At 38.7% G+C, this 27,951-nt stretch overlaps 1 protein-coding gene across 5 annotated transcripts in view; it reads left to right on the top strand.

Moving 5' to 3' along the window:
* Positions 1-27,951, top strand: part of VPS50 (VPS50 subunit of EARP/GARPII complex) — a 119,511-nt gene that overhangs the window by 28,650 nt on the left and 62,910 nt on the right. For 3 of the 5 annotated variants that reach the window (XM_008261723.5, XM_070059817.2, XM_051852990.3), the window contains 4 exons: positions 767-849; positions 15,551-15,593; positions 17,631-17,729; positions 20,167-20,307. In XM_008261723.5, the coding sequence (XP_008259945.1) occupies positions 767-849; positions 15,551-15,593; positions 17,631-17,729; positions 20,167-20,307 (366 nt within the window). Of the gene's footprint in view, positions 1-766; positions 850-15,550; positions 15,594-17,630; positions 17,730-20,166; positions 20,308-25,319; positions 25,414-27,676; positions 27,816-27,951 lie in introns of those variants that run through there. The other 2 variants (XM_089316158.1, XM_089316157.1) reach the window with 2 other exon arrangements.

Genomic DNA, 27,951 nt, shown 5'->3' with positions numbered 1-27,951 from the left:
ATTCTTAGTGTTATAGTCAAAATATAGTAATGAAGTTCTCCAAAATATCATGTAACAAAATATCATGTAGTTCCCTGTAATATGTGAGCTCCATGGGGGTGAGTGCTTTGTCATTGTCTCTGTGTACCCCATGGTTTGTCTTGCACCTGTGGAATTTAGATAGGAGCGTAGGGAACATTATCTGTGGTTTTTGAGATAATTGTCTTCCTTCTAAAGGATGACTACTAAACTAGAGCTTGAGAAACCCATTTGAGAACTTCATTTGATACTAAATTACTGTTTGTGGGATAAAAATATTGTGAGATTATTAGTGAATACTTCACTATTTTTCCCAAATTCATTTCTTTAGAAATGTTTATGGATCTCTTTCCTTGGTGGTAGAACCGTTGAATGTGGATTACAGGTAGAATGCGTACCGTCGGGGAGCATCTTGTGTAAACTTCCCTGGAAGGAGATGGTACATTGGAAGAAAGCTTTCTCTGTAGAGCAGCGTGTAATTCTGTGTAGACTTTGTTGTGTCTCAGAGGCCTGTTACTCTGTGTTGAAGGAAACAGAATGATTTAAATTTTTTTTTCTGTGCATACTTGTTAGGCCTAGAGTTAGCTGTCTCTTTGTTACTTATTAATTGCTGTTCTGATCCTTGTTTAAGAGGCATTACAGTTTTTGGATTCTGTGGCTTGTGGTTGCAGTGGAAACAGTGAGGTGTTTTTATGAGGGGCTTTAAGAAAAAATGTTTGCAGTCTGATGGCTTCTGTGGTTGTCTAAGGAGGAAGACTATCCTGGGGCAATACAGCTATGCCTGGAATGTCAGAATGCGGCCAGCACCTTCAAGCATTACAGCTGTATCAGGTAAGCTTGCACCAAAGCCCAAAGCTGATTCTAGCACCAGTTTTATGTAGGAGTCTTGTAACACACAATGTTAATAAATGTTTAAAGTTCATATCAAGTGTTCTGGTAGCATTCATGTTGGTAAATGGGCAGTACAGTAAAGTTAATAGAATAGCAGTTCTTAAGCAGTGAAAGATCATAGCCTCCACTTTTATGTTGTATCTTGTTGAAATTCTTTCTTTCTAGTCTTTCTGATATGGCTGATTTTATTTTTATAGAATAGTACACAGGAATAAGCTCATCTGTTTACTTCTCCATTGCACCTCTTGGAAACTTGTCTCCCTCAACTCTGCCCGTCCTATAAATATTGAGGGTGGTATTGCTGCCTGCTTCTAACATCCTAATGGTTCATGTGTCTGCCACAATGTGATAAGTCTTTTGGAAAATTTGCTTTTCGTTTAGATAATAGTCATCCTTGTAATATTTAAGTGATTACATATTTGATATTGGTGTCTTGTACAATTATAAGATGTATAGTGCAAAAGTGATGCTGCATCTTTTGCTTATTAATAGATTTTTGGTTTGCTTATAATGAAGGTTTTGTATTACTTGTGACAGTATCTTGGGAGTCTCTGTTTCCTAGGTATGATTTCCATCATCACTATAAATCCATCACAAATAAATATACCATCTAAATAAAATAATGTGCTTGTCATGCAAATGCGTTTTCCAATTCAGTCTATATCCATTAGAGAATGCAGCTGCTTTGTCTCTCCTGTTATGGAAATTCTGGCGGTGAACATGACTCATTAGTGTTATAGATGTTGATTGGGGGTATCTGAAAAATGAAAGGATTATGGTAGAGGAAAACAGAAATACAATTTTAAAAAAATATATTTATTCTTTATTCGAGAGGTAGAATTTCAGAGAGAGAGAGGGAGAGACAGAGTGAGAGATCTTCCATCCACTGGTTTTCTCCCCAAATGGCTGCAATGGCCAGAGGTGGGCCAATTTGAAGCCAGGAGCTTCCTCTGAGACTCCCACGTGGTTGCATGGGCCCAAGCACTTGGGCCATATTCTGCCGCTTTTCCAGGCCATAGTGGAGAGCTGGATCAGAAAAAGAGCAGCCAGGATTTGAAACAGTGCCCATATGGGATGCTGGTGCCGCAGGCAGGGGCTTAGCCTACTAACCCACAGTGCCAGCCCCTAATACAGTTTTTAATTAATGTTTTTCTTTTAACTTTTTAATATTCTCATATATAGGACTTTCCTGGGTATAGGTGTGGGGCAAGATATTTTCCTCCTAGAGGAAATATTTATGTTTTTTTTTCCCTTAGGATTATGCAGATTGAGATAACACTTTCTGTTTGCTCAGGACACACATAACATGCGGTACTAGTGATGTTTTAGTTTTGTCCATTTTGAGAGAAATTGTTACTAAAAACTTGACAGTATCATTTATACTTATTAGATTGAGTAAATGGGGAATTAGCTCTAGTATGTTGAGTGTATTTGGACATTCTTTTTTTTTTTTTTTTTTTTGACAGGCAGAGTGGACAGTGAGAGAGAGAGACAGAGAGAAAGGTCTTTCTTTTGCCATTGGTTCACCCTCCAATGGCCGCCGCGGCCGGCGCACCGCGCTGATCCGAAGGCAGGAGCCAGGTGTTTCTCCTGGTCTCCCATGGGGTGCAGGGCCCAAGCACTTGGGCCATCCTCCACTGCACTCCCTGGCCACAGCAGAGAGCCGGCCTGGAAGAGGGGCAACTGAGACAGAATCCCGCGCCCCGACCGGGACTAGAACCGGGTGTGCCAGCGCCGCAAGGCGGAGGATTAGCCTAGTGAGCGCTTCGCCGGCTGACATTCTTGACATATTCCGGATCCTAAGAAAACATGTAGCACCCATCTGGTTCATTTTGTGCTGTAACATCTGTGTAGTGATAACAGCTTCTTTATTGGGTGAAATTAATTCCAGCAGTTCTACATCTCTTCAGTGTTTACTATATGCAGTTGTCTGCTTTGGAATTGTCAGCACACTGGTGGCCCACACATAATGTGATCAGCATGATCTGTGGGGTTACAGAGAAACCTTAACTGTCAAGAGGACCCACATTGAAGAAGACTCAAGTGGAATAGGGCTCTAGAGAGAGGAAGTTGAGCATGTAGTGGGGGCCCTGAGATCTCACTGTGGGAGCTGGAGGCATTAGTCAAGCCAAACATGAGGGGCTGTGGATACCAAATTCTGGGCACTGTGAGTTAAATCTTCATCACAGAGAAGCCAACTAAAATAAGAACTGAAAATGCACATTGGTTGGATGTATATAACAACAGTGAAGTCATGCTTGACTTTTGGGGGACAGATCTGATGGGAGTTGATTGACATGCAAGTTTAAGGTAAGGAAATTTTGTGAAAAAGAGAGAAAAATCCAGGGGGAGAAACCTTGATGGAAAGGAGTGAAAGGTTGAAAATGAAATAGAGAACATGATACATTGAGGCTTTGCAGGGAAAGCAGCAGAGACTGACTTGGAAAAAGTCACCATCTGTTATCATAGTGAAGAATGAGTGTGGCAGGAGATTGAGGGAGCATGACATGCTGAAACTAAAAATTGTGTTTTAGCTGTGCTAAAGTTAACATCTTACATGATGAGAATTAGCCATAAAAAAAGGTCTTTGAAAGAAATTCTCATTTGGGCTTTTAAAAGTTAACAATGGAGGCCGGCGCCGTGGCTCACTAGGCTAATCCTCTGCCTAGCGGCGCCAGCACACCGGGTTCTAGTCCCGGTTGGGGCGCCGGATTCTGTCCCGGTTGCCCCTCTTCCAGGCCAGCTCTCTGCTGTGGCCAGGGAGTGCAGTGGAGGATGGCCCAAGTGCTTGGGCCCTGCACCCCATGGGAGACCAGGAAAAAGCACCTGGCTCCTGGCTCCTGCCATCGGATCAGCGCGGTGCGCTGGCCGCAGCGCACTGGCCGCGGCGGCCATTGGAGGGTGAACCAACGGCAAAAGGAAGACCTTTCTCTCTGTCTCTCTCTCTCACTGTCCACTCTGCCTGTAAAAAAAAAAAAAAAAAAAAAAAAAAAGTTAACAATGGAGGGGGACTGTGTTGTGGGTTAACAGGTAAAGCCACCGCCTGCAATGCTGGCATCCCATATAGGCTCCGGTTTGAGTCCCAGCTGCTCCACTTCCAATTCAGCTCCCTTCTGATGCACCTGGGAATTTCAGTGGAGGATGGCCCAGGTCCTGGGGCCCTTGCACCCACATGGGAGACCCGGATAAAGCTCATGGCTCCTGACATCAACCTGGCTCAGCCCTAGCTGTTGCGACCATCTGGGGAGTGAACCAGTGAATGGAAAATCTCTGTTTCTTTGTTTCTCCCTCTCTCTGTAACTCTGACTTTCAAATAAATAAGGAAGTTTTTTTAAATGCAGCTAAACTAGTTTTAAAAAATGAAACAAAAGTTAACATGGAGGTGTTATTATTTGTTTGTTTGTTTGTTTTTGTTAATAAGTGCAGGCGTACACCTTCCGGATAGGTTAACGCCGGCGAGACCTCGGAGACACCAGACGCGTTTATCGGCTTTTCAGCTTCCACTTTATTTTTCAGCAGACTCGCGTTACATGTCGCGAACGCCCGCCCTGTTACCGGCATTCATTCACAACTCCTTCATTCACCACTCCCGCTTACTACTCGCATTCATTCACAGCTCCCGCCTGTTACCGGCGTTCATTCATAACTCCCGCCTGTTTCCGGCGTTCATTCACAACTCCGCCTGTTACCAGCGTTCATTCATTACTCCGTCTTTTACCAGCGTTCATTCATTCCTCCTTCTTTTACCAGCGTTCATTCACTACCCCTGCCCACCGTCCACCTATTTATATATATCATTCACGGAAAACATGTTACCAATTAAGTGTGGGAAACATGCAATAACAGGATGCTTAAAGTCAAAACAGGATCTTGCAATTAGCAACGGGCAGGGTGGAAAAAGCCCAGCACTAAACTTCTTGTGCTCGTACATGTCGGGAGGGGCACAGCTGGCCAGGCTGTCCCGTTCCCCGACAAATAAGTGGAGGTATGACTACAGTTATCAGCCAGGGTAAAAAGTTGGAGATTGAAAAGATCTATAATGGTAGTTTAGATTTATAATTGTTTTAGGTAATACAGTGTATGACAGGCCTGCTGTATTTTTTATGAAATTGGCTTCTGTTCTTTAGTTTTTCCTTTCCTTTTTTTTTTTTTTTTTTAATTTGTTTGAGAAGCAGAGAGAGAGAGAGAGAGGAGGAGGAGAGAGGAGGAGAGAGTTCCCATTTCCTGGTTCACTCCCCAGATGCCTGCATGGTTGAAGTTGGGAGCTGGGAATGCAGTCAAGTCTCCCATGTGGGTGTCAGGAACCCAGTTAATTGAGCCATCATTGCTGCTTCTTGGGAGGTGCACATTAGCTGGAAACTGAAATCAGGAGCCAGAGCTGAGACTGGAATCCAAGCATTCCTGTGTGGGATGTAGACATTTTAACCACTATGCCAAATGCCTGCCCCAGCATATATTTACATGTATGAGTGAACATGAAATCCTAAGAAAAATTTGTCTTTGCAAACAGACAACAATATATATCTCAAATACATTCACATCCCAAAGAAATCATTGTAAAGAGATCTTATCTTAGATTTCCCAGGAAAACTATCAGAGTTAGTTTTTAGCTTGGTGGTTTGTTGGAAGTGTCATGGTGGCTCTGAGGGCAGAGCTGTTTGTTGAAGGTATTTGTGGTGGTGACAGCCCCATCACCAGCAGGTCTTCTCTCCCGCATACTGGCAGTTTCCTTTGCTAGCTACTGTTCAGCCTGCCTAGTGCCAGACCCCCTTTCCCTTCACGTGTTATTTTGATTCTTACTTAGGAGAGCATAAGTTTGTTCACTTATTTGTGTCTTTAATTTAAAGTTTTAAGTTGATTCACACACTTAAGAATTATATATCAAATTATAGTTGTATATATGTATTTGTGGCATACAAAGTGATGTGATTTTCGAATACAATGTGGAGTGATTAAATCAATCCAATTAGCCTGTCATCCCAACTCTGACATTTTGATATTATGATAACATTTGATATTCTCTTAGTAATATTGGAATATATAGTACTGAGTTGTTAGCCATATTCATTGTGCAGTGCAATAGATCTCAAAAACAAACAAGCAAACACACAATAATCCCAAACCATATTCTTCCCATCTGAGGCTTTCTACCCTTGGTATGCCATCCCTAGCCTCTGGTAACCACTGTTCTCTGCTTCTGTGAGTTGTTTTAGAATCTGCATGTAAGTGAGTATACTGCTTTTGTAAGTAACGTGATGTGGGATGTAGGGACAGGTTACTGTATGTGTGGGACAAATGGAGTCCACAAACACAAAATCCACTGTATTCTAACATCGTTTTATTTGTGTTTATTAATTAGATGCACCTGTTTTCTGCCATGTATTTTTCTTTCTTTTTTTTTTTTTCCCCCTCTGGTCATCTAAAACACAAATTGGAGATGCGCTGATCCAAAGCCAGGAGCCAGAAGCTTCCTCTGGATCTCCCATGCGGGTGCAGGGGCCCAAGGACTTGGGCCATCTTCTACTGCTTTCCCAGGCCATAGCAGAGAGCTGGAACGGAAGTGGAGCAGCCAGGAGTAGAACTGGCGCTCATATGGGATGCTGGCACTGCAGGCGGTGGCTTTACCTGCTACGCCACAGCATCAGCCCCATGTACCCGTTCTTGAGCCTTCTGGTTGGGCCTGTTCAGAAAGGATTCCGCAACAGATTAAAAGTTCATTTAATTGACCTGACCTGATTTGTAGAATTAAATCAAAGGCGAGATTTAACTTTTGCTTGGACCTGCATAATTCAGAGGAAAAAAATCATTTGACACTCTGGTAATCATTGGAATAGTAATTGATTTCTAACTGAATTTACATAGTCTCATTTTTTTTCAACACAGAAATCTGGTGTTCATTCCTATTAATGACTAGAAAGTGTTAAATATATTCTTTTTAGTGATCTCTTTAAGTTAAGACAACCACTTACGTTTTAGAGCATTTTTGGACTCTGATGTGATTTTTAAAAAAATATTTGTATTTCAAGCAAGTTCATGTATACAATGTACCTGCTCATCTACTTTTTAACTTTTCTTTGGTAGATTATATATTCTTTTCTTCAAGTCACATCACTCCTTTATTTGGAAATAAGGTTTTTAGTGTCAGGAAGAGACTCTGTGGCCCAAAGAGAGGTACTTGGGATAGATTACATATATATAATGTCTCAGGGCTGCCTCTTATGATCCTGAAAGTCAGAAGAACAGAATTCACATATTTGCTTCCGTATAAAGAGGCATTGACTATATCTAGCATGTCTCAGATTATATGACTGTAGTTTCATATATGAAATGACAAGTAATAACATGATGTACTCAGTTTTTTTAGAAAAAGTGAAAGGAAACTGGTACCTCTTCTGTCCCTGTATCTTCCTTGAGATGTGCTGTGTTTCAGCATTTTTAATAAAAGCTACTGTTATAGCTGACAGAGAACATTTTTACGCTATTTGACAGTTCTTGAATTGATTGACAGAGTCATATAGTTGGGACTTACTGGGAGTAAGAATCAGAATGTATTTATGTCAAAGTGCATCTGGGAGTGAAGCATTTCATTTCTTTTTCTATTGAAGTGTATCTTAATTAGTTTCGAGAAAAGATTTAAAAGTCAAAACTGCTTTATTATTCTTTTATTTCATTTGAAAGAAACTACTTGAGGGGACTGAGGGCATTGTATGTTATGTGCCAAAAGTTCTGGGTACTATGAGAACGGGTTTTTTGAGTACTGTGCTTTAATAGACAGATGTATTTAATGTCTTGTAATCTCAACAGTACCCTTTTATGTTTTTTCATCCAACTATGAATTTTCCAGATTTGTGAAAGTTGGAGGTTGTAGAACCTCTGTAAACCACACAGTGAGCAAAGCCTTCGCCAACAAATATAACCTGTGCTAGGGACTTTTCTTTCCCTGTTGCCTTGGTGCTTTTCTAGCAAGATGTGCTTTCCTTCTCTTTGTCTAGTCTTGGGCCAGGGCCCATCAGGAGCCCTGTCTACTGTGTGAGTGTTGAGTGTTTCCTCTGGGTCACCAGGCCTGTTAGCTAGATCCATTGCCTTGTTGTTTAGTGTGCTTGGCCCAAAGTATTGAGATCATGCTGATTTGAACCCATCTGCACTCCTTATTTTTTTTATTTAACTTGTTTTCCTCTGCCTCATCCTCTCAATGTAGCATTGTTTAAAAATAAGACAGTTTTTTTCCTTCTCTTTTTTTTTATTTTTGACTAAAGTTTTTCCTTCTGCCCCATCCACCATTTCCTTTCTTACAAGTGTCTCTACAGTGAATTAATTCTCTAAGTAGATTTCATTGTAATTTTATTTATTTATTTATTTTTACTTTTTTTTTTTTGACAGGCAGAGAGGAATAAAAATTTCATAAGTACAACTTTAGGAATATAGTTATTCTTCCCACCATACCCGCACTCCCACCTACTCTCCCACCCCTCTGCCTCTTCCCTCTCCCCTTCCCAGTCCAATTATGCATTAAAATTCATTTTCAATTAACTTTGTACACAGAAGATCAACTCTATGCTAAGTAAAGATTTCAACAATTTGCACACACACACATACACACAAAACTGAGAACAAGTTTTACAGTTAACTCTCATAATACAACTCGTTGTGGACAGAGGTCTTGCATGGGGAGTTAGTACACAGTGATTCCTGTTGTTAATTTTTTTTAACTTTTATTTAATGAATATAAATTTCCAAAGTACAGAATATGGATTACAATGGCTTCCCCCCATAACGTCCCTCCAACCCGCAACCCTCCCCTTATCCACTCCCTCTCCCCTTCCATTCACATCAAGATTCATTTTCGATTCTCTTTATATACAGAAGATCAGTTTAGCATACATTAAGTAAAGATTGTGTTGTAGGTTAGGTCAAGGCTTTTTGAAGAAAGCACAGGCAGTGATCTGGCTGGACCTAGAGAATTTTGTTACTGTCTGGTCATATGATGGTGCCTTAATGTTACTGGTTTAGGTTCATAGTGTTTGAAAGTCAGATTTTTCTCTGAAGTTCTGTTAAATTCTCTGCTTCTTTGTGTAGACTGAAACCACTGGACTGTGCTGGGAGCTAGACATGCTAGCATTTCCAGGATCTGTGAATATACAGGGTAAACTTGAACGTCTACTTACCTAAAGTTCATTCAGAAAGTTTTAGAACTTTACTGATCCATGTACAAACATATGGTCATTTGGTAATTGGCGTTCAGTATCTAATAGAATACTGAAACACTATGGCTAAAAGCAACTTTTTTTTTTTTTTAATCAAGCTCACCTTCGATAAGAAATTAATATTTGTCTTTTTAGGACTGGTTTATTTCACTAAGCATAATGGTTTCTAGTTGGATCCATTTTGTTAAAAAAGACAGGATTTCATTTTAAAATTTTTTATGGCAGAGTAATACTCCATAGTGTATATGTACCACATTTTCTTTATCCGGTCGTCAGTTGATGGATATCTGGGTTGATTCCATATCTTAGCTAATGTGAATTGAGCTGCTACAGACAGGGGGAAAACAGGTAACTCTTTCGTATGTTGATTTCATTTCCTTTGGATATATCATATGTTTTTCCTGATTTGTGGTAATTAATATACAGAGCACAAAAAAGGTAATGTGTAAGAGTGAATTGACATTTTGAAATGTGATTATTGGTACAGCTCTTTTCTATACTATTGAAGAGCAATGGTTTTTCTACTTACTACTTGTTGAATTCTTTATGTGGTGGAGGGTTAAGCTTGTGATTATAAAATAAATTGAAAGTATGTCATTGTAAAAATTAAGACAAAATAAGAAAGGGAGGAGGAGGAAGGGTGGAAGCGTGGGCAGAAAGGAGGGTTGGGAGGAAGTATCATTGTGCTTTTAATCTGGGTGTATGAAATACATGGAATGCGTTCACTTCATATAAATAAAAAAATTTAGCTTAAAAAAAAGAAATTGATGTCCAAGGATATTGAGGGACTTTTCCTTAAATCATTAAATTACAGACCAGGAAGCACTCATTAAGAGGGTGATTATCTCTGGGCCATCTTGTCTTTTTGTACAATGAAGTTTGAATAAAATATTGATTTATGTGCAACCTTTCTAGGACTCATTTTTGTGAATATGTGCTTTTCCTATGTCAGCTATTTAAAAAGAACATTATTAATTAGTTATTTGTAGATATGTTATCTTCAATATTTTCTGCAGTGATGTTAAAAATGCTCTGTAGAATTGTTTGATTCATTCCATTCAGCTTGCAGATAGCTTTTAAAAGCTTTTAGCCTTCCATCTTAGAACCAGTGATTTTTTTTTAAACCCTAATGTAGCTTTTATTTATCAACATGTTTATGAGTAGCTCCTTTCAACATGCTTTGATTAATTGACTAAAATGGCTTGAATCCACTATTCTAAATGACAGGGCTTCTTTAAAAGCTGTGCATTTAATGCCCACTCCTTAATCACATAATTTTTATATATGTGTTTTTAAATTAGTAATAAATTGTCTATCTGCAGTTGTAGATTTTGAAAACATTTTTAATGAAACCAAGTTTTTTGTCATCTTCTACATGTGATTTACATTACTATGTTTGCATTAACTCTTATTACATAAGATACAGAATCATGTAACTGTTAATAAGCACATTAATACCAACCTGTAGATTTATTGTAATTTCATATACACTAAAGCTTCTTTTTTTTTGGACAGAGAAGCTGAAGAAACCATTACTCTCACCCATGAATGAATTTAGATGTATTTCTTTTTCCTGTAAATCCCAAAGATTGCATAAGGAATGTGTTTACTGGCCAGGAGTCACCATTATGCTAGTTGTCCTTGTCTGTCTGTGTCTGGGTTTCTAGCCTCAGCCTTGGCTGAGCTGTTGAACTCCATATGGCAGGGGTGAAAGTGATTTTAGCACAGCTCATCTGTTTCCTGCTAAGGCATCTGCAGACCCAGAGTCTAGAGTGGGTCTTTTTCTTGTAAAATGGTGTCTTCTTCTTTCCTTCTGTCTCTGTAGTTTTATTTATTGAGGTAGAAAATAGGGACTGAGGGATGATGGTAACATGTGGCTGTTTTTGTTTGAATTGCAAATTTGACTCACAGATACTTATTACCTGCTGTGAGTCAGGTAGTAAGTTTAGTCCTAGGGAGTCACTAGGAGATAAGCCAGAGTCTCTTGGAGGCTTGGGCTCCAGAGACAAAGTCACAATCTATCTGACTTACTATAATATAGGGTACTGTAAACAGTATCGTGCAACTTATGGAGGAGTTAGCAGGGGAGGGGTGCCCAGAGAAGATGGCATTTAAATTGGGACTGGAAAGATAGGTGGACTTTGGTAAGTGAGAAAAGGCAAAGGCATATTTTCATTATTGTGAACAGTATATGCAACCATGAAAGGTGTGACTTGGGTTTGTTGAGGGAACTGCTGCTACTGTGAATTGAGCTGCAATAAACATGGAGGTACAGATAACTCTTTCATATGCTGATTCCATTTCTCATGAGTAAATTCCCAGGAGTGGGATGGCTGGGTCATATGGTAGGTCTATATTCAGGTTTCTGAGGTATCTCTGTACTGTATTCCAAGGTGGTTTTATCAGTTTACATTCTCACCAACAGTGAATTGAGGTACCTTTATCCCTACATCCTTGGCCAGCAATTGTTGTGTGTTGATTTCTGTATGAAAGCCATTCTATCAGGGGTTTTGATTTGCATTTCCCTGATGGCTGGTGATCTTGAGCATTTTTTCATGTGTCTGTTGGCCATTTTGATTTCCCCTTTCGAAAAAATGTCTGTTTAAGTCCTTCATCCATTTCTTAACTGGGTGTTTGTTTTATTGTTGTTGAGTTTCTTGATCTTTTTATATATTCTGGTTATTAATCTTTTATCATTTATATAGTTTGCAAATAATTTCTTACATTCAGTCGGTTGCCTGTTAACTCTGCTGAGTGTTCTTTTGTAGTATAGAAGCTTCTCAATTTGATGTAATCCCATTTGTCAATTTTGGCTTTGATTGCCTGTGCCTCTGGGGTCTTTTCCAAGAACTCTTAGCCTATGCCAATGTCTTGCAAGGTTCTCTAATAATTTGATGGTATTGGGTCATAGATTAGGTCTTTAATCCATTTTGAGTGATTTTTGTGTAAGATGTAAGGTGAGGGTCTTGCTTAATACTTTTGCATGTGAAAATCCAGTTTTCCCAGCACCATTTGTTGAAGAAACTGTACTTTCTCCAGGGATTGATTTTAGCTCCTTTGTCAAAGATAAGTTGGTTATAGATGCATGGATTGATTTCTGGTGTTTCTATTCTGTTCCATCAATCTGTCCATCTGTTTTTGTCCAGTTCCATGCTGTTTTGTTTATAACTGTCCTGTAGTATGTCTTGACATCTGGTATTGTGATGCCTCCAGCTCTGTTTTTGTTGTAAAAGATTACTTTAGGTATTCTGGGTCTTCTGTGTTTCCATATAAATTTCAGCATCATTTTTTTCTAGATCTGAGAAGATTGTCCTTGGTATTTTGATTGGTATCACATTGAATCTGTAAATTGCTTTCGGCAGTATGGACATTTTGATAATGTTGATTCTTCCAATCCGTGAACATGGGAGATTTTTCCATTTTTTTTGTATGGAAGGGCAGGTGTGGTGGGAAGAATCACTATATTCCTAAAGTTGTACTTATGAACTGTATGAAGTTTATACTCCTTAAATAAAAGGTTTCTTTGGGGGAAAAATAAATAAATAATTTAAGCAAAAGATAAAAATGCTTCAGTTAGAAAACTGGGACTGTATAATGTGGGTGATTATGGGAAATACTGAAAGGGTGGAATCAGCAGGATTTCATTTCCGGTTACTCATGAAGAGAGGAAGCATTAAAGGTGACCCAGAGGTTTCTAGCGTGCATGGAGTGGATGCTGATGCTGTGAACCAAGATAATGAACATGGGAGAAGGAGTGACTCTGGGGTAGAGAAGATATCGATGTTTGTTTGTTTGTTTTTAGTTCTGTTTGTCATGTGATAATTGTATGTGTTTATGGCTGCTTCGGTAACCACTATTCTACTTTTAACTTCTGAGATAACTTTTTTAGATTCTGATACGGGCAGGGTCATGTGGTATTTGCCTTTCTGTGCTTGACTTACTTCTCTTGATGTAATTTCTTTTTTTTTTTTTTTTAAGATTTATTTATTTAATTTGAAAGTCAAGGTTATACAGAGAGAGATGGAGAGGCAGAGAGAGAAAGGTCTTCCATCCACTGGTTCACTCCCCAATTGGCTTCAAAGGCCAGAGCTGTGCCGATCCGAAGCCAGGAGCCAGGAGTTTCCTTTGGGTCTCAAGGGGTGCAGGGGGCCCAAGGACTTGGGACATCTTCTGCTTTCCCAGGCCACAGCAGAGAGTTGGATGGGAAGTGGAGCAGTCGGGACTAGAACTGGCACCCATATGGGATTCCGGCACTGCAGGCAGCGGCATTACCTGCTAAACCACAGTGCAGGCCCCAGGATTTCATCCTTTTTAATGGCTCCATAGTATTCTATTGTGTACCACGTTCTCTTTATATAGGCATCCTTTGTTTTAGAGTATGAGGGATTGGGTGAAACATTTATTTAATTCTTTTTAACGTCCTTTCGGTATGGTGTTTTGAAACCTTTATCTCTCATTCATTCATTCATTCATTCATTGTTTTTTGGACAGGAATTGGCCTGTATTTTTTTTTTCCCAAGGAAAATCTTAAAATGCTTCCTACAAATACTCCCTTAACTTGTATATGAATTTGATTGCATTTCTGGCATAATTTCCTGCTTAGAGATCTTAATTTTTTTCAATAAGATATTAATCCTATATAGTTGATTATTGAAGGATATTGTTTTGCTTTTAGTTTTTACTAGGGAATATAATCTCCAGTCCTCAACTTCAGTCTAAAGTATGCTTATGATAAATAGTATTTGTAAAACAGTGACTCAGTTCCTTTAGATTTTTGGACGTTTATCTTTGAGACTATCAAAAACTGGATACTTATATTCTATTGGATTTATTTTTCTGACAGACTGATTTATCTATCTCTGTTTATCTGTGTCTCTATGTCTTACTCTGGTGTGGCCTCCTCAGCTTGCACTGAGAGACTCTGTCAAAAGCCAGTACAAGGAACTTGTTACTGGATGTGCTGCCAGGGTATTGTTAGAGGTGTTATGCCTTAGGAGACAACAAGTCCACTTTATCAAGATAGGCAGAATTAACTTAATGTCAGCAAAAATGGTTTTAGTTTCTTTGTTGTGTTTTGATTATTCCCCCTCTTGAGTTGTTTGAATAATATGGATAATATTATGAAATCATGTACTGTGGCCTTCCTTATTTATTATACTCTGGCTGCTAGGAATTCAAGAACCAAATTAATAATCACAGATAACAGCTGTGGAAAACTTTCTCAGATTTTGGTGTGTTAAATTACATTTTTCACTTGTTCTTACTGTTTTAAAAACTGAATCTCAATCTATTTTGTTAAATATTTTCCATATGATTGTATTTTGTTGGCTATCATAAATCTTTTTTAGTAATGAGATATAATAATTTAATGTCAATTCTGTTTTTTAAATTGACCTACAGATAATTAGACAAATAAGCCCAGGTTCAATTTCATATGCTAAATGTATAGCTCGGTGAATTTCTGCAAAGTAAACATAGCCATGTGACACACCGAGGAATAGACAGAGAGCATTGTGAGTGCCCCAGAACCTTCCTGCCTGCCCGCGTTGTCTCTGGGTGTCCCTGTTCTGCCTTCTGTCACTAACATTTTGCTTGTTTAGAATTTTAAATGAGCAGAATAAAACATTGTGTACTCTTATTAGTATTTCTGGGTATTTGTTTTTAAATGGTATTTAAAAATTTTCATTTTCTAATCATTTGTTCCCAATATATAGAAATTAATCTTAGTTTTTAAACTTTACTTTTTAATTATACTTTTATCTTAAAAATTGCCATAATTTTTCATTCTTTAGTTCTCAGTTTTATCCATGAGTTCTTTAAGATTTTCTGCTCATATGTATTTTGCTGCTAATAATGATCTTATCTATTTTGTACTCTAATGTTTTCCCTTGTATTTCTTTCTCTTGTTTTACTGGATGTCTATAGAATCAGCAGCCCATCATACTGTTCATACTATTGGTTCTTGATTATGTTTATTATTTATGCAGCTGACATGTATTTATTTAGTACTTAGATTGTCTTTTTTAAAGATGGGCACATCTGGCCGGCGCTGCGGCTCAATATGCTAATTCTCTGCCTAGTGGTGCCGGCACACCAGGTTCTAGTCCTGGTCGGGGTGCCGGATTCTGTCCTGGTTGTCCCTCTTCCAGGCCAGCTCTCTGCTATGGCCAGGGAGTGCATTGGAGGATGGCCCAAGTCCTTGTGCCTTGCACCCCATGGGAGACCAGGAGAAGCACCTGGCTCCTGCCTTTGGATTAGCGCGGTGCGCCGGCCGCAGCGCTCCGGCCGCGGTGGCCATTGGAGGGTGAACCAACGGCAAAGGAAGACCTTTCTCTCTGTCTCTTTCTCTCTTACTGTCCACTCTGCCTGTAAAAAAAAAAAAAGAAAAGAAAAGAAAAAAAAGATGGGCACATCTAACTCTCTGTTTTATTTACTAGTGAACTGAATTCAAAGCTGCAAGACACTTTAGAGCAAATTGAGGTAAGAAGGTTTTGTCCCGATAGAATTAAAAAGGAGAGAACAATCCAACATGGGAAGCAGGATACACAGCAGACTCATAGAATGGCAGATATCCTAAACAGCACTCTGGCCTCAGAATCAGCCTGTAAGGCATTCGGATCTGGCTAAAAAGCCCATGAGAGTATTTCAGGCATGGAAAGCCAAGACACTCTGGTAAAAAACAAACAAACAAACAAAAAAGCAAAAAATGACTTAAATGAAAGATTTCTGTGAGTGAGATACCAGCGGAAAGATTGGGCCATCAAAGAAGGAGGTACCTTTCTCTGAAGAGAGGAGAGAACTTCCACTTTGACTATGACCTTGTCTAAATAAGATTGGAGTTGGTGAACTCAAGAGGCTTCCATAGCCTTGGCAACTCATGACAAGAGCCTAGGGTGATTACTGACGTCATAAATAAGAGTGTCAATTGTTAAATCAACAGCAGGAGTCACTGTGCACTTACTCCCCATGTAGGATCTCTGTCCTTAATGTGTTGTGCTATGTGAATTAATGGTATAACTAGTACTCAAACATTACTTTATACTTTGTGTTTCTGTGTGGGTGCAAACTGATGAAATCTTTACTTAATATATACTAAACTGATCTTCTGTATATAAAGAGAATTGAAAATGAGTTGATGCGAATGGAATGGGAGAGGGAGAGGGAGATGGGAGGAGTGCAGGTGGGAGGGAAGTTATGGGGGGAAAAAGCTGCTATAATCCAAAAGTTGTATTTTGGAAATTTATATTTATTAAATAAAAGTTAAAAAAAAAGTTTTGTCATAAATGACTTTTCCAAGCTTTTTCTGAATGGCACAACTGCAACATTGTGTTTTAAGTTTGGCATCCTAACTGGTGTTTCCAGATCACTACAATTTGTTGTTTTTCATTTGGAGTACCTAAATGTAAGCTTAATAAGACTTTTGGAATTATGGGACCTTAAAACAGGGATATAGTCAGTCATGGGTATATCCAATGGCCAACTTACTTTTCATGTATTGATTATATTTTATCAACCACTTCTCTTTTAGTGAATTAGTTTATCCATAATTAATGGTTGATGAAAACTCTCCTACAGAGTCCTAACTCTCATAGTAGAGTTATTTCATCAGTGCATTAAAAATCTAGAAACAGGAAGGGAAAAAATGTGTTGCTGTGAATATGAAGCCTTTTACCTCCCACACACATTTTCGGAGTTCATCTCTCACCTTGGCAGTCTTTGCGAAGCAGGGTTTTCATTTCAGTAAATTTAATAGGAATTATTTGATTTCTTCTGCTTTTTATTTTGTTGAGTTTAGGCTTTCAAAAGTCTTGTGAAGGTAGTTTCTGATCACAAGTAATTCTTTGCTAACTGCAAGAAGGCCAAGTTTTTGATAATCACAGAAACAAATGCTTTTAATCCCTAAAGTAAAAAATTTTCTGAATATTTTTAATGATGATTTTCTATGAGAGCTCAGTATTTCTTTACTGTCTACATATAATACTACTCTACACCTCTGTAAAAAATTGTTATATAAAAATGAAATAATTGAAATAGAAGTTCATAAACAAATAGTGCTTTTATATAGAAAAGCTTAAACCTCGAGATGTGTACTTTCAAGGTCGATGGGTTTTTTTGAGAATTACTTGTCAATGATTACAGAAAGATTGCTTTTCAGTATTACCTGAAATCAGTTCATATAGTTGTAAGATATTACCAGATGTTTGACGAAATATAAAGTTCAGTAAAGATAAAATTTCTTTAGAAACTGTTCAACTATTTTGTTTCCTTGGAAAGAGTAGACATAGGTTTCATGGTATAAAAACTCACATGTTAATGATATTTAGTAAAGTAGATTATAATTGCTAATAAACTACAACTCCAATTTATTTCTGTTTCATTTAAACTTGTTTTTGACTACTAAATCCAGTGTGATAATAAATATATTTAGATATTAATTACAAGTGAGAGATTAGTCCAAATATTTTCTTGAAAACAGTATGTCTTAATCACTGTTCATTTCTTCTTTTAATTCCCTAGGAGCAATTGGATGTGGCTCTTTCTAAAATCTGCAAGAATTTTGACATTAACCATTATACCAAGGTTCAACAAGCTTATCGACTGCTCGGAAAAACACAGGTTAGTTTCAAAAGGATGTTTGCTTTTTTTCTTAATCAGGAATCTCCTGACCTTGAAGATTGTTTTAGATCTGAATATTATTAATGTAATATTCTTATGACGTTTCATTTAATAAAGTACATGTTTATGCCGAATTAATGGTAGTGATATAATTTGCATAAATTGAGTATATGTAGTGTAATTAAAACATTACAAATGTTTGGAACTAAGAAATAATTTTCAGGCCCAGTATTTTCACAATTGTATACATCTTAAAAAAAAAACATAGGAGTGGATGTTGGCACAGTGTTTAAGATGGTGCTTGGGATTCCTGTTTCCCACATCTGAGTATGCGGTTCATGTCCTGGCACCCCGGGAGGCAGCAGATATTGGCCCAGGTGTTTGAGTCCTTGCCTCATAAATGGGAGACCTGGATTGAGTTCCTAGTTCCTGCCTTCAGTCCTGCCTAGTCCAGCTGCTGGAAGCAGTTGGGGAGTGCAACATGGATGGGAGATATCTTTGTCTCTGTCTTTCAAAATAAATCAAACAAAAATCTAAAAACAAAGTGTTTTATAAAATAATTCATTGGCAGATGATATGTATTCTCTGTTACCACAGCTGTTGATCCAGAAACATGATTTCTTAGTTAGGGCCTTCATGGGTTTCTAGACTGGCCAGCCACAACCACTTAAGATAATATGTAACTCTTGTGCATTGACCTATAAAAGAGGTCCATTGCATTTATCGGATTTTTCATGGGGTTCTATTATTCTAGTATTCACTGAATGCCATAACTTTTCTCATTATCATGGCTTTCCATACTCTTAATGCCCAAAGATTTCCTTGAAAAACTTGCACTAGGGGCCAAGGTGTGAAAGTTGTGTCTTCTGTATGTCCAGAATTATATATTTGCCTAGATAACACTTGAACATGATGAGTGTAAAGGTTTTCTTCCCTTCAGTGGTCCTCTCTCTAAAAAGGAAATTTAAGGCTTTATCAAACTCTATTAACCTTTTGAAATCTCATTAAAGAATTTTGACAGTTTGTTGTTCTTTACTAATTTTCATGTCTTGGCCTGTACCTTGGAAACAATAAAGACACTTTGAAATTTTGAGGAATATTTTTAAAGATCTTCAAAATTGGGATAACTTCTAATTTTCCCCATAAGATTAAGTCTTACATTCCTTGAAAATTGTTACCTACTGTGTACATTGCTCCAGGGGCCTCTGTATGAGCCCTAATATATCTTTTTTTTTTTTTTTTTTTTTTGACAAGCAGAGTGGACAGTGAGAGAGAGGCAGAGAGAAAGGTCTTCCTTTGCTGTTGGTTCACCCTCCATGGCCGCTGCGGCCAGTGCACCGCGCTGATCTGAAGCCAGGAGCCAGGTGCTTCTCCTGGTCTCCCATGCGGGTGCAGGGCCCAAGCACTTGGGCCATCCTCCACTGCACTCCCTGGCCATAGCAGAGAGCTGGCCTGGAAGAGGGGCAACCGGGATAGAATCCGGCGCCCCGACCGAGACTAGAACCCGGGTTGGTGGCGCCGCAAGGCGGAGGATTAGCCTAGTGAGCCACGGTGCCGGCCAAGCCCTAATATATTTTACCTTCCAGTGAGATCTATAAACATTAAAGAAATGAATGGAGGCCGGCACCGCGGCTCACTAGGCTAATCCTCCGCCTTGTGGCGCTGGCACACCGGGTTCTAGTCCCGGTCGGGGCGCCAGATTCTGTCCCGATTGCTCCTCTTCCAGTCCAGCTCTCTGCTGTGGCCCGGGAGTGCAGTGGAGGATGGCCCAAGTGCTTGGGCCCTGCACCCCATGGGAGACCAGGAGGAAGCACCTGGCTCCTGGCTTCAGATCAGTGTGAAGTGCTGGCCGTGGCAGCCATTTGTGGGGGGTGAACCAATGGAAGGAAGGCCTTTCTCTCTGTCTCTCTCTCTCACTGTCTAACTCTGCCTGTCAAAACAAAACAAAACAAAAGAAATGAATGGAAGTGATGTCAGGTAGTTACAAGTGGTAGAATGGAATATAAATCAGGGTGAGTGGGTAGAGTGAGGGGAAGTGCTGATTTACAGAGGATAGTCGGGAAAGGTTTCTCGGAGGTGGCAACCATAGAGAAGTGCCCTGGATCACGTAAGGGAACGAGCATCTGATGGCACATCCAGAGCCATCATTAGGCCTGGCATGTGTGAGGAAGAGCGGGCTGAGTGTCGGCTGTAAATGCAGAGCCACAGAATGGCATTGGTCATGCAGATTTCTCTCAAGTGGGACACTGTCACGGTGATTTGGGTTATGTGCAGACTACAGTCCATCCTGGGGATAGTAGTGATCTTTGTTCTATAGCTAAATTTGGAAAGGTTTTTTCCCTTGAGTTTTTTCAATCGGTTGAAATTTTTTCATTTTAATAAATAAATCATGTTGTAATAAATACTGAAATTATGCTGTATGTTTTTCTTTCCATAGACAGCAATGGATCAACTTCATATGCACTTCACCCAAGCCATTCACAATACTGTGTTTCAAGTCGTTCTTGGTTACGTGGAGCTCTGTGCGTGCAATACAGATACGAAATTCCAAAAGCTGCAGTATAAAGATCTCTGTACAGTACGTAGTCACCGAATTCCTGTTTTTATATCTCACTCACAGATTTTACATTCATGTTCCCCTTTCTTCACACCTGCTATTGGAAGATGCTACTAAAATAAAAACAAATGGTTTCCCAGGTTTTTGTTTTTGTTTTTTTTTTTTCCTTCCTTCCATATTATTCTTCCTAGAGAAACAAGAAAGCTGACACAAATAATAATGGCTGCCAAGACTGAAGAGTTATTGCTTTTAAATGGACTCTGCCTTCTCATGGCTTCTTTTAATCCTGTCCCTCGGGCCCTGAATTTTCTTCTGTGATTCCATCTTGGGTGCTTCTGAGCAACTGCTTTGCTGGTTTTCCCTACAGGCTTCCACTCAATCTTTCTGTGCTGTTTCGTAACCAGTTTTTCCTTTTCATTCTTGAAGGCTCATAGGTCTTTAGGTAATAGAACCGAGCAGGTGGGAGTGGACCAGCTTGGGCTCTGTGAAGAAGGTCTCACAGTGTGTGTGAGGAAAAGAACCAGTGGCAGTTGAGTGGTAGTGCCATTTGCTTTTACAGAGAAGGCTGGCAAGGAGCAGGCCTGCATTGGAAAGTGATGGGTTTTGTTTGTTAGAGATCCAGGTGGACTTGCTGAGGAGGCAGTTTGATAAAAGAAACTGGGGAGATAGAACCTGAGGTTGTGGATGTGAGAGTAGTCAGCCATGATACTGGATTAGGAGTTTGCTGAGGAACAGGGCGATGAGGAAGACCTGAGAGAGGCGGTGGCCTGTGACATCAGGAATTAGGGCAGGAGAGACTGAGGAAGAGCAGCTGGCTGGCTAAGAGAAGAGGCATGGCGGTGTCCCTGCAGCCTGGAGAAGGAAGCGTTTGAGGAAGGACGGAGCATGAGCACGTGTCAGGTGCTGCTGAGTGTCTGGAAGTGGGCATGTTACAGGATTGACCACTAGATGTGACATGTGGAGACCACTGTTTACCCTGCTCTCTTTAAATCTCGAACATTCTTGAGTTTTCTGTAATGTCAACAAAGGAAGTTTTAACAGTTCTAAGAAATAGATATCTACTCTTTTAATTGTGTCTAGGTGTAAGTGTGAAGTTAAGCTAATCTTCATTCTCCATGGAGTTAGTCAAAAGCACTGGTCATATATCTTGGCATCTGGAGTTTTCTTACTTGAAGTACAACAAATATTCTGGAAAAGGGAAATTATATGTTATATATGTAGATATAAAATTAGAGATTAAGTCAATGAAAAGGGAAGGTTATAGGTTGAAATGTTTTCAAATAATTTCATAAATCATGTAGAGTATTTTCTTACATTTTATGATTATGGACTTTAATTGTGACATAATCATACAGTTACATCTCTAAATGTCTATTTCAAGTATAGTCATCATTTCCTAAATTTTAATAATTTGAAATTGTTTATTTTCTTATTCATAAATGTTCTTAAGTTGATAGTATGTACTTTAAAATTAAATATCCAGTCACATTTATTTTTGATTCTGTTAATGTTATTTTCACTAGTAGATGATGTAAGTGGTAGCTTATTGCAAATTAACCATTTTTCTGTTAAAGCAGAATTAGTAACTAAAACATTTTAAGTGAAATAGGCTTTTGTCCTTCCATCTTCTTTGCTGCAGTTAAATCGTGTGTGTTTTTGTATGTGTGTGTGCGCGTATGTGTATATGGTGTTTTGTTGACTTTTATACACTTTTAAAAGTCAAAGACCTTTGTGCTCATGCTTATTAAGAAAGTCTTCTGTATTCCCCTAAATTGAAGATGCAGATATTCTTGACTTACAACTTTTTATGAATAACAATTTGTGCTCAAGATGTTTAACATACTGTTATGTTTCTTCTGAATTTCCCTCCTGTTTTGAAGTAAGCTGACGTTTGGAAATAGTTGTGCCTATTTAAGTGATCAGATGACAAACAACCTGTGCTTCTTCATTTCAATGTGAGCACACACTTGTTAAAATTACCCTTGAGAAACTTCTGGCACATCATCATGAAATTATCCATGTATGTGTGATATGAGGTATATATAATTAAGAAGCGAAATGATTTATTAATATACCAGAGCTTAGTCATAGAAAACATATGCACGGAACAGCAGGCACATTTGTTAATGTTCACCCAACACAGTTGTAAACTTTGCTTTTTATTTGAGCTGTGCTAAAACATGAGTTGAGGTGATTTGGGTTTAAAGTGATGGGGATAAGTAGCAAATGTTAGTGGTTTCATGGAGAAATTTCTTTTGAAGAAAGGAGTTAACTTCGTAAGGTAAAGATTTTGATGCATAAATAGTTCATTTTCTTTGGCACTATTTTTAATAAAAAATTGGGTAACTTCAGAAGTTATTCCAGCCCATCTAGAGGTCACACTGGAACTTCTAGACAGTGGTGCCTTGGAAAGACAGGTGTACAGCTATCTTTTTGAGGCCTAATCAAGTGTTAATTTATTTCATTTCTTTAAATTGTATTTTATGTGTTAAACCAGATAAGAGTAGGAAGAAATTACTTCTCACCAGTCCTATTTCTTCATTATTTAATTTGGTGAAAAGTTGTGAACATTTAGCAAGTAGATTCTATAAAAGGAAATGGTTAGCTCAGGAGAAGAAAAATAGAGGGACCCTATAAAGTTGAATAAAGAAGCTAATGAAAGGAAATTTAAGTATTTATCTGATGAGAACAAATAGCATGACTGGCATTTCAAAATTTGGGCAAGGGAGATATGTATGCAGGAGCTTTGTATTAGAGTGTAAGGCTCTTAACTTTTCAATATGTGGCAGTGGGGGATCATTTTAGCCCCTCATTAAAAGTAACTGAAAATAATTATTGAAGACATACTTATGTGAGAACGCATGTGGCATAGAGTTTTGGGCAAGCGGGAAACAGTAAAATCCCCTGGAGACGTGCAAAGAATGTTGACTGTGAAATATTTTGGAAATGAAAAAGGTGAACCCAGGCATTGTGACCGTGTATTTTCTCTGCACAGCAGAATATTTTGAATGGATATTATAATCATAAGAATAGTTCAAAAGTAACATTGAAAATTAAGGTAAAGGAATGATAACATAGTAGGAAGCAGATGCAGTTCCTGTGAACAGGGAATGACTGTGCTTCCTTTAAATGAAAAGAGATTGGAATAAAAAAGGTAATCTTCGGTTTGCCTTATTCATAATATCATTTAATTAATTAGCTTAAAATTTTTTTAAAGATTTTATTTATTTATTTGAGAGGTAGAGTTACAGAGAGAGAGAGGGAGAGACAGAGAGAAAGGTCTTCCACCCAGTGGCTCACTCTCCAAATGGCCTCTACGGCTGGAGCTGGACCGATCTGAAGCCAGAAGCCAGGAGTTTCTTCCAGGTCTCCCATGCAGGTGCAGGGGCCTAAGCACTTGAGCCATATTTTACTGCTTTCCCAGGCCATAGCAGAGAAGTGGATTGAAAGAGGAGCAGTCGGGACGCAAACTGGCACCCATGAGGGATGCTGGCGCCACAGACGGAGACTTAGCCTACAGTGCCACAGCACTGTTCCCATTATTTAATTTATTTATTTGAAAAGCAGAGAGCTAGAGTAACAGACAAAACATTTCCCATCCACTGATTCACTCTCCCACTGCCTGCAGTGGCAGTGCTGGGCTGGGACTAAAACTGGGAGCCAAGAACTTAATCCAGGCCTCCTCCCACTTAGGGCAGGAACCCTGTTATTTTAGCCATCACCGCTACCTCCCAGGGTCTGCATCAGCAGGATTCTGGAGTAAGACGCCACAACTAGGAATCCAACCCAATTACTCTGATGGGAGTCCATAATTATCTTAACTACTAGGCCTAACAGTCACCCCCATAGTTTATTTTAAAACATCCTAAGATATTGTCCTAAATGAGTAGATTGAAATTGGATTAATTATTATTATTTTTTCTTTAAATACCCACGCAAAGAAGTCTGGGGCAAAATTAGTGCTTTTTTATTTTTAAACTCTGGTTCACTGAACCCAGAGTTCTTAAGGCTAGCAGTATCCTATCCCTTTAAGAAATTTCTGACACCTATTTTCTTTTAGCATTGCTGAGTTTATAAGTTTTCTTGGTTTTGAACTTTTGGAAATAATTTTGCAGTTGAATGTATTTTTTTCCTCTACTAATCCATGTTTTCTAAATTAGAAACATAGTTTTTTTTTTTATAGTTTATCTTTCAGTCTGGTTTCCCTATTTTCATGAATTTATTAGCTTACTATTTTTAGGCCAGTCATTTAGGTTCTTTTTTGTTGTTGTTGTTAAATGTGTACATGATTTTGAAGTCCAAATAACAAATAAATGGCGAATACTTAGAAAAATATAAAATGAGAATTCAACTTCATTTCTGGATGAGACAATTTAAAGGATTATAGTGATAACATAGTGATAATTTACTTAAAAAATGAAGCCTCATTTGTGAATGCATTTACATTTTGATGTGTACTACATGTTTATACCAGTTTGTGGAGAGATTTATAGATACCACATGAAAGCTCTTTGTGACCTTCTAGAGAAACACCTTCTGGTTTATTTGAAAGTTTATAAAGTATTCGTAGAAGGTTTTTTTTTTTTTTTTTTTTTAATAACATGTCTTTGACAGGCTGATGGTTTCCCTGGGGAGCTTATTTCAAGATGCTAATTAGAATGTTATTGATTAATAATTTTTTTGATAATAGAGTTGACTAAGCCAGCTGAAGTTTTCTCAGCCAGTTTTCAGTTGTTGATTTCCAAATGATCTTAATGAGCTTTGAAGTGTGTTTTTGAAATGAACTTGGTAATGTGGTAATACTTTGGGTTATATTTTAAAAAACACTTCTAAAAAGAATTTCAGTATGTAATTTCATGGTGACTGGCCCGTTGGAAGTGATCAGCCCAAGGATTGCCTTGTTTGTCTCCAGCTGGAACAGTGTGGACAAAATTCACACCTGAGTAAGCGGTGGGGGAAAGGAGCCCGATGCTGGACACCTGCTCTGAGCCACACACGTTTATAGGTGCTTAGTATGCATACATCAGGGGAGGATGACGGAAGGCTAGTCAGGTGTGCCATCCTTCAAGACTTAAAGTTTCATTCTTGTAACTAAAAATCTCTTGGTACTTAATTTTTTGAGAGTCGGTAAGTATCATTAGTAAGACCCCTGTTAAAGATAGTCCATTTTGATATTCGTATAAAAATCTAAAGACAAATTTCTCTTTTGAGTCAAAAATGTGTTTCTGTTCCTAAGAATTTATATATTTTCTCTCATTCGATAGTATGAGAGTGTACCAGATCTCTTTACTATAGACAGTGAGCTGCCAGGAAGTTCAGGACAAAATTGTTTTGCATTCTCCATAAAATTAATTGCCACTTTGTCCCTTTTCTAACTATTTTCTGACCTTTTTTTTTTAATATACATTTATTTATTTATTTGAAAGAATTACAGAGAGAAAAGAAAGAAAGAGATTGAGGGAGAGAGATTGATCTTCCATCGGAAGTGGAACAGTCAGGACTCGAACTGGCACTGGCATCACAGGTGGTGACTTTACTTGCTACACCACAGTGCTGGGTCCTGTTTTCTGACTTTGTAAGCTAGTCTGTTATTTATACATTTGTATGTCACTGATAGTCTTCATAGAGTTAAACATAATACAGATTATATATGTAGTTGCTCACATTAAGGAATCTTTAATTAATGTGCTTATCCTTAAAAGTACATGTATTTTAAATTACACAACAAAACATTAATTATAGGAGAAGAGATTAGCAAGAGGAAGAAAATAAAAATGATATGTGTCTGCATGCAATCTGGTTCTTTTAATGTATGTTTAAGCAAGTAGCCCTTAAAAGTAACTGTACACACTGTTTTATAATATTTTTCTCCCTTGCTGTGTTATGAACAATTTTCCATTGTAGTAAATTTGCTACCCGCATAACTTTTAATGACCTGGCAGCATTTCAGTTTAGACAATCCTGTGGATTAATTAACTAGTTTTCTGTTCTTGGATACTGATGTTATTTACAGCTTTTGTCATTATGATCAACACTGTAGTGAATATTCTTCAATCTAAATCTTTGCACTCCATTTAATTATTTCTTTAGGAGAAATCATGAGAAATGAAATTGCATTGTCAAAGGCTTTCCATTTTAAAGGCCTTGGTTAGTATTTCCAAAATTGCCTCTAGAAAGTGTGTTTCAATTTATACTCCTCATCAGCAGTGGCTGCTTTTATCTCTTTCTCTTAATGCATGAATGCTGATTACTTGCTATTTAGTAGCTTATTTGTCAGGAACCAGAAGGTAGCATATCAGAATAGTTTGTGTTGCTTTTCATGAAGGCATATTTGGGATGCTCAGGAAATTAAACAGACTGTTGTGGTTAATTTCATTGATTTGGATGGGTAGGTGAGTGAGCCTTTCCTTTCTTGATGAATGTAAAATATCTGAATATTTTGCCCTAGAAAGAAACCTTTCATTTCAAGGAATATTATTATTTGAAGCCTTGCTCAGGTCAGTTTTAGTTTAAGTATTCATGTCTCAGATTTTTGCTTATCACATATATATTTAGTTCCTGGCTAATTTCCTTATATGCGAATTGTGGGGAGCAACTGGGAGCAACTCGGACTAGACTAAGTTACCGGAATTAAGACTTATTCTATACATCTGCTCTCCCACAATATGGCGCCGGGAGAGGAGCAAACAGCTTCTACCCAGCTGCCTTTCACCAACTTGACAAGCTGCAGGAGCTGCTCCTGATTGGAGGAGAGCAGCGTACTCGGCGTGTGGGTAGCAGAGTTGGGATTGGTGGAAGAGGACTATAAAGGAGGAGAGAGACAACATGCACCAGGAACATCTATCTGAAGGAACACCTGTGCAGCCCCCGAGAGAGCCGGCCGGCGGTGTGCCGCTCCCCCGTGGAAGTGGGGAAAGTGGCAGGGGGAACCGCCCTTCCACGGAGGTGGAAGGGATGGTAGCCAACCCGGGAAGAACCAGCAGCAAACCAGAGGAGGGCCGAGCAGACAAAAGAACAGCGCAGGGTCCTGTGTCGTTCCTCCACGAAGAGGGGGAGCGACACGAATTTATAAATTTATATACTAATTTCTTGCTATTTAAAGTAAAATAAAACGTGCTTTTGATAGGTTTTTTATTCTTTATTTTTTATTATTATTTTTTATTTATTTTTTTGAAAGGCAGAGTGGACAGTGAGAGAGAGAGAAACAGAGAGAAAGGTTTTCCTTTACCGTTGGTTCACCCTCCAATGGCCGCTGCGGCTGGCGCACCGTGCTGATCGAAGCCAGGAGCCAGGTGCTTCTCCTGGTCTCCCATGGGGTACAGGGCCCAAGCACTTGGGCCATCCTCCACTGCACTCCTGGGCCATAGCAGAGAGCTGGCCTGGAAGAGGGGCAACCGGGACAGAATCCAGTGCCCCGACCGGAACTAGAACCCGGTGTGCCGGCACTGCAGGCAGAGGATTAGCCTATTGAGCTGTGGCGCTGGCCTTTTGATAGTTTTTAAAATTGAAATTTAATGATCAAAAGATTGGTAAGGAAAATTTATCCATCTTTTCCTTTTTCCCTGGTTTTTGTTCTTTGGATTGTCAAGAATTCTGAAGGGTCTGAAATTTTATTTTCCTTGCAAAATGATCTGCTAACCTGTTAGAGTTTTGTGGATGCTGATG

The sequence above is a fragment of the Oryctolagus cuniculus genome, chromosome 16, assembly GCF_051225735.1.
Source record: "Oryctolagus cuniculus isolate XC-2025 breed Fujian yellow rabbit chromosome 16, ASM5122573v1, whole genome shotgun sequence".
Taxonomy (NCBI): domain Eukaryota; kingdom Metazoa; phylum Chordata; class Mammalia; order Lagomorpha; family Leporidae; genus Oryctolagus; species Oryctolagus cuniculus.
Note: the sequence above shows the minus strand (reverse complement) of the source record. Positions and strands in the feature narration are given on the sequence as shown.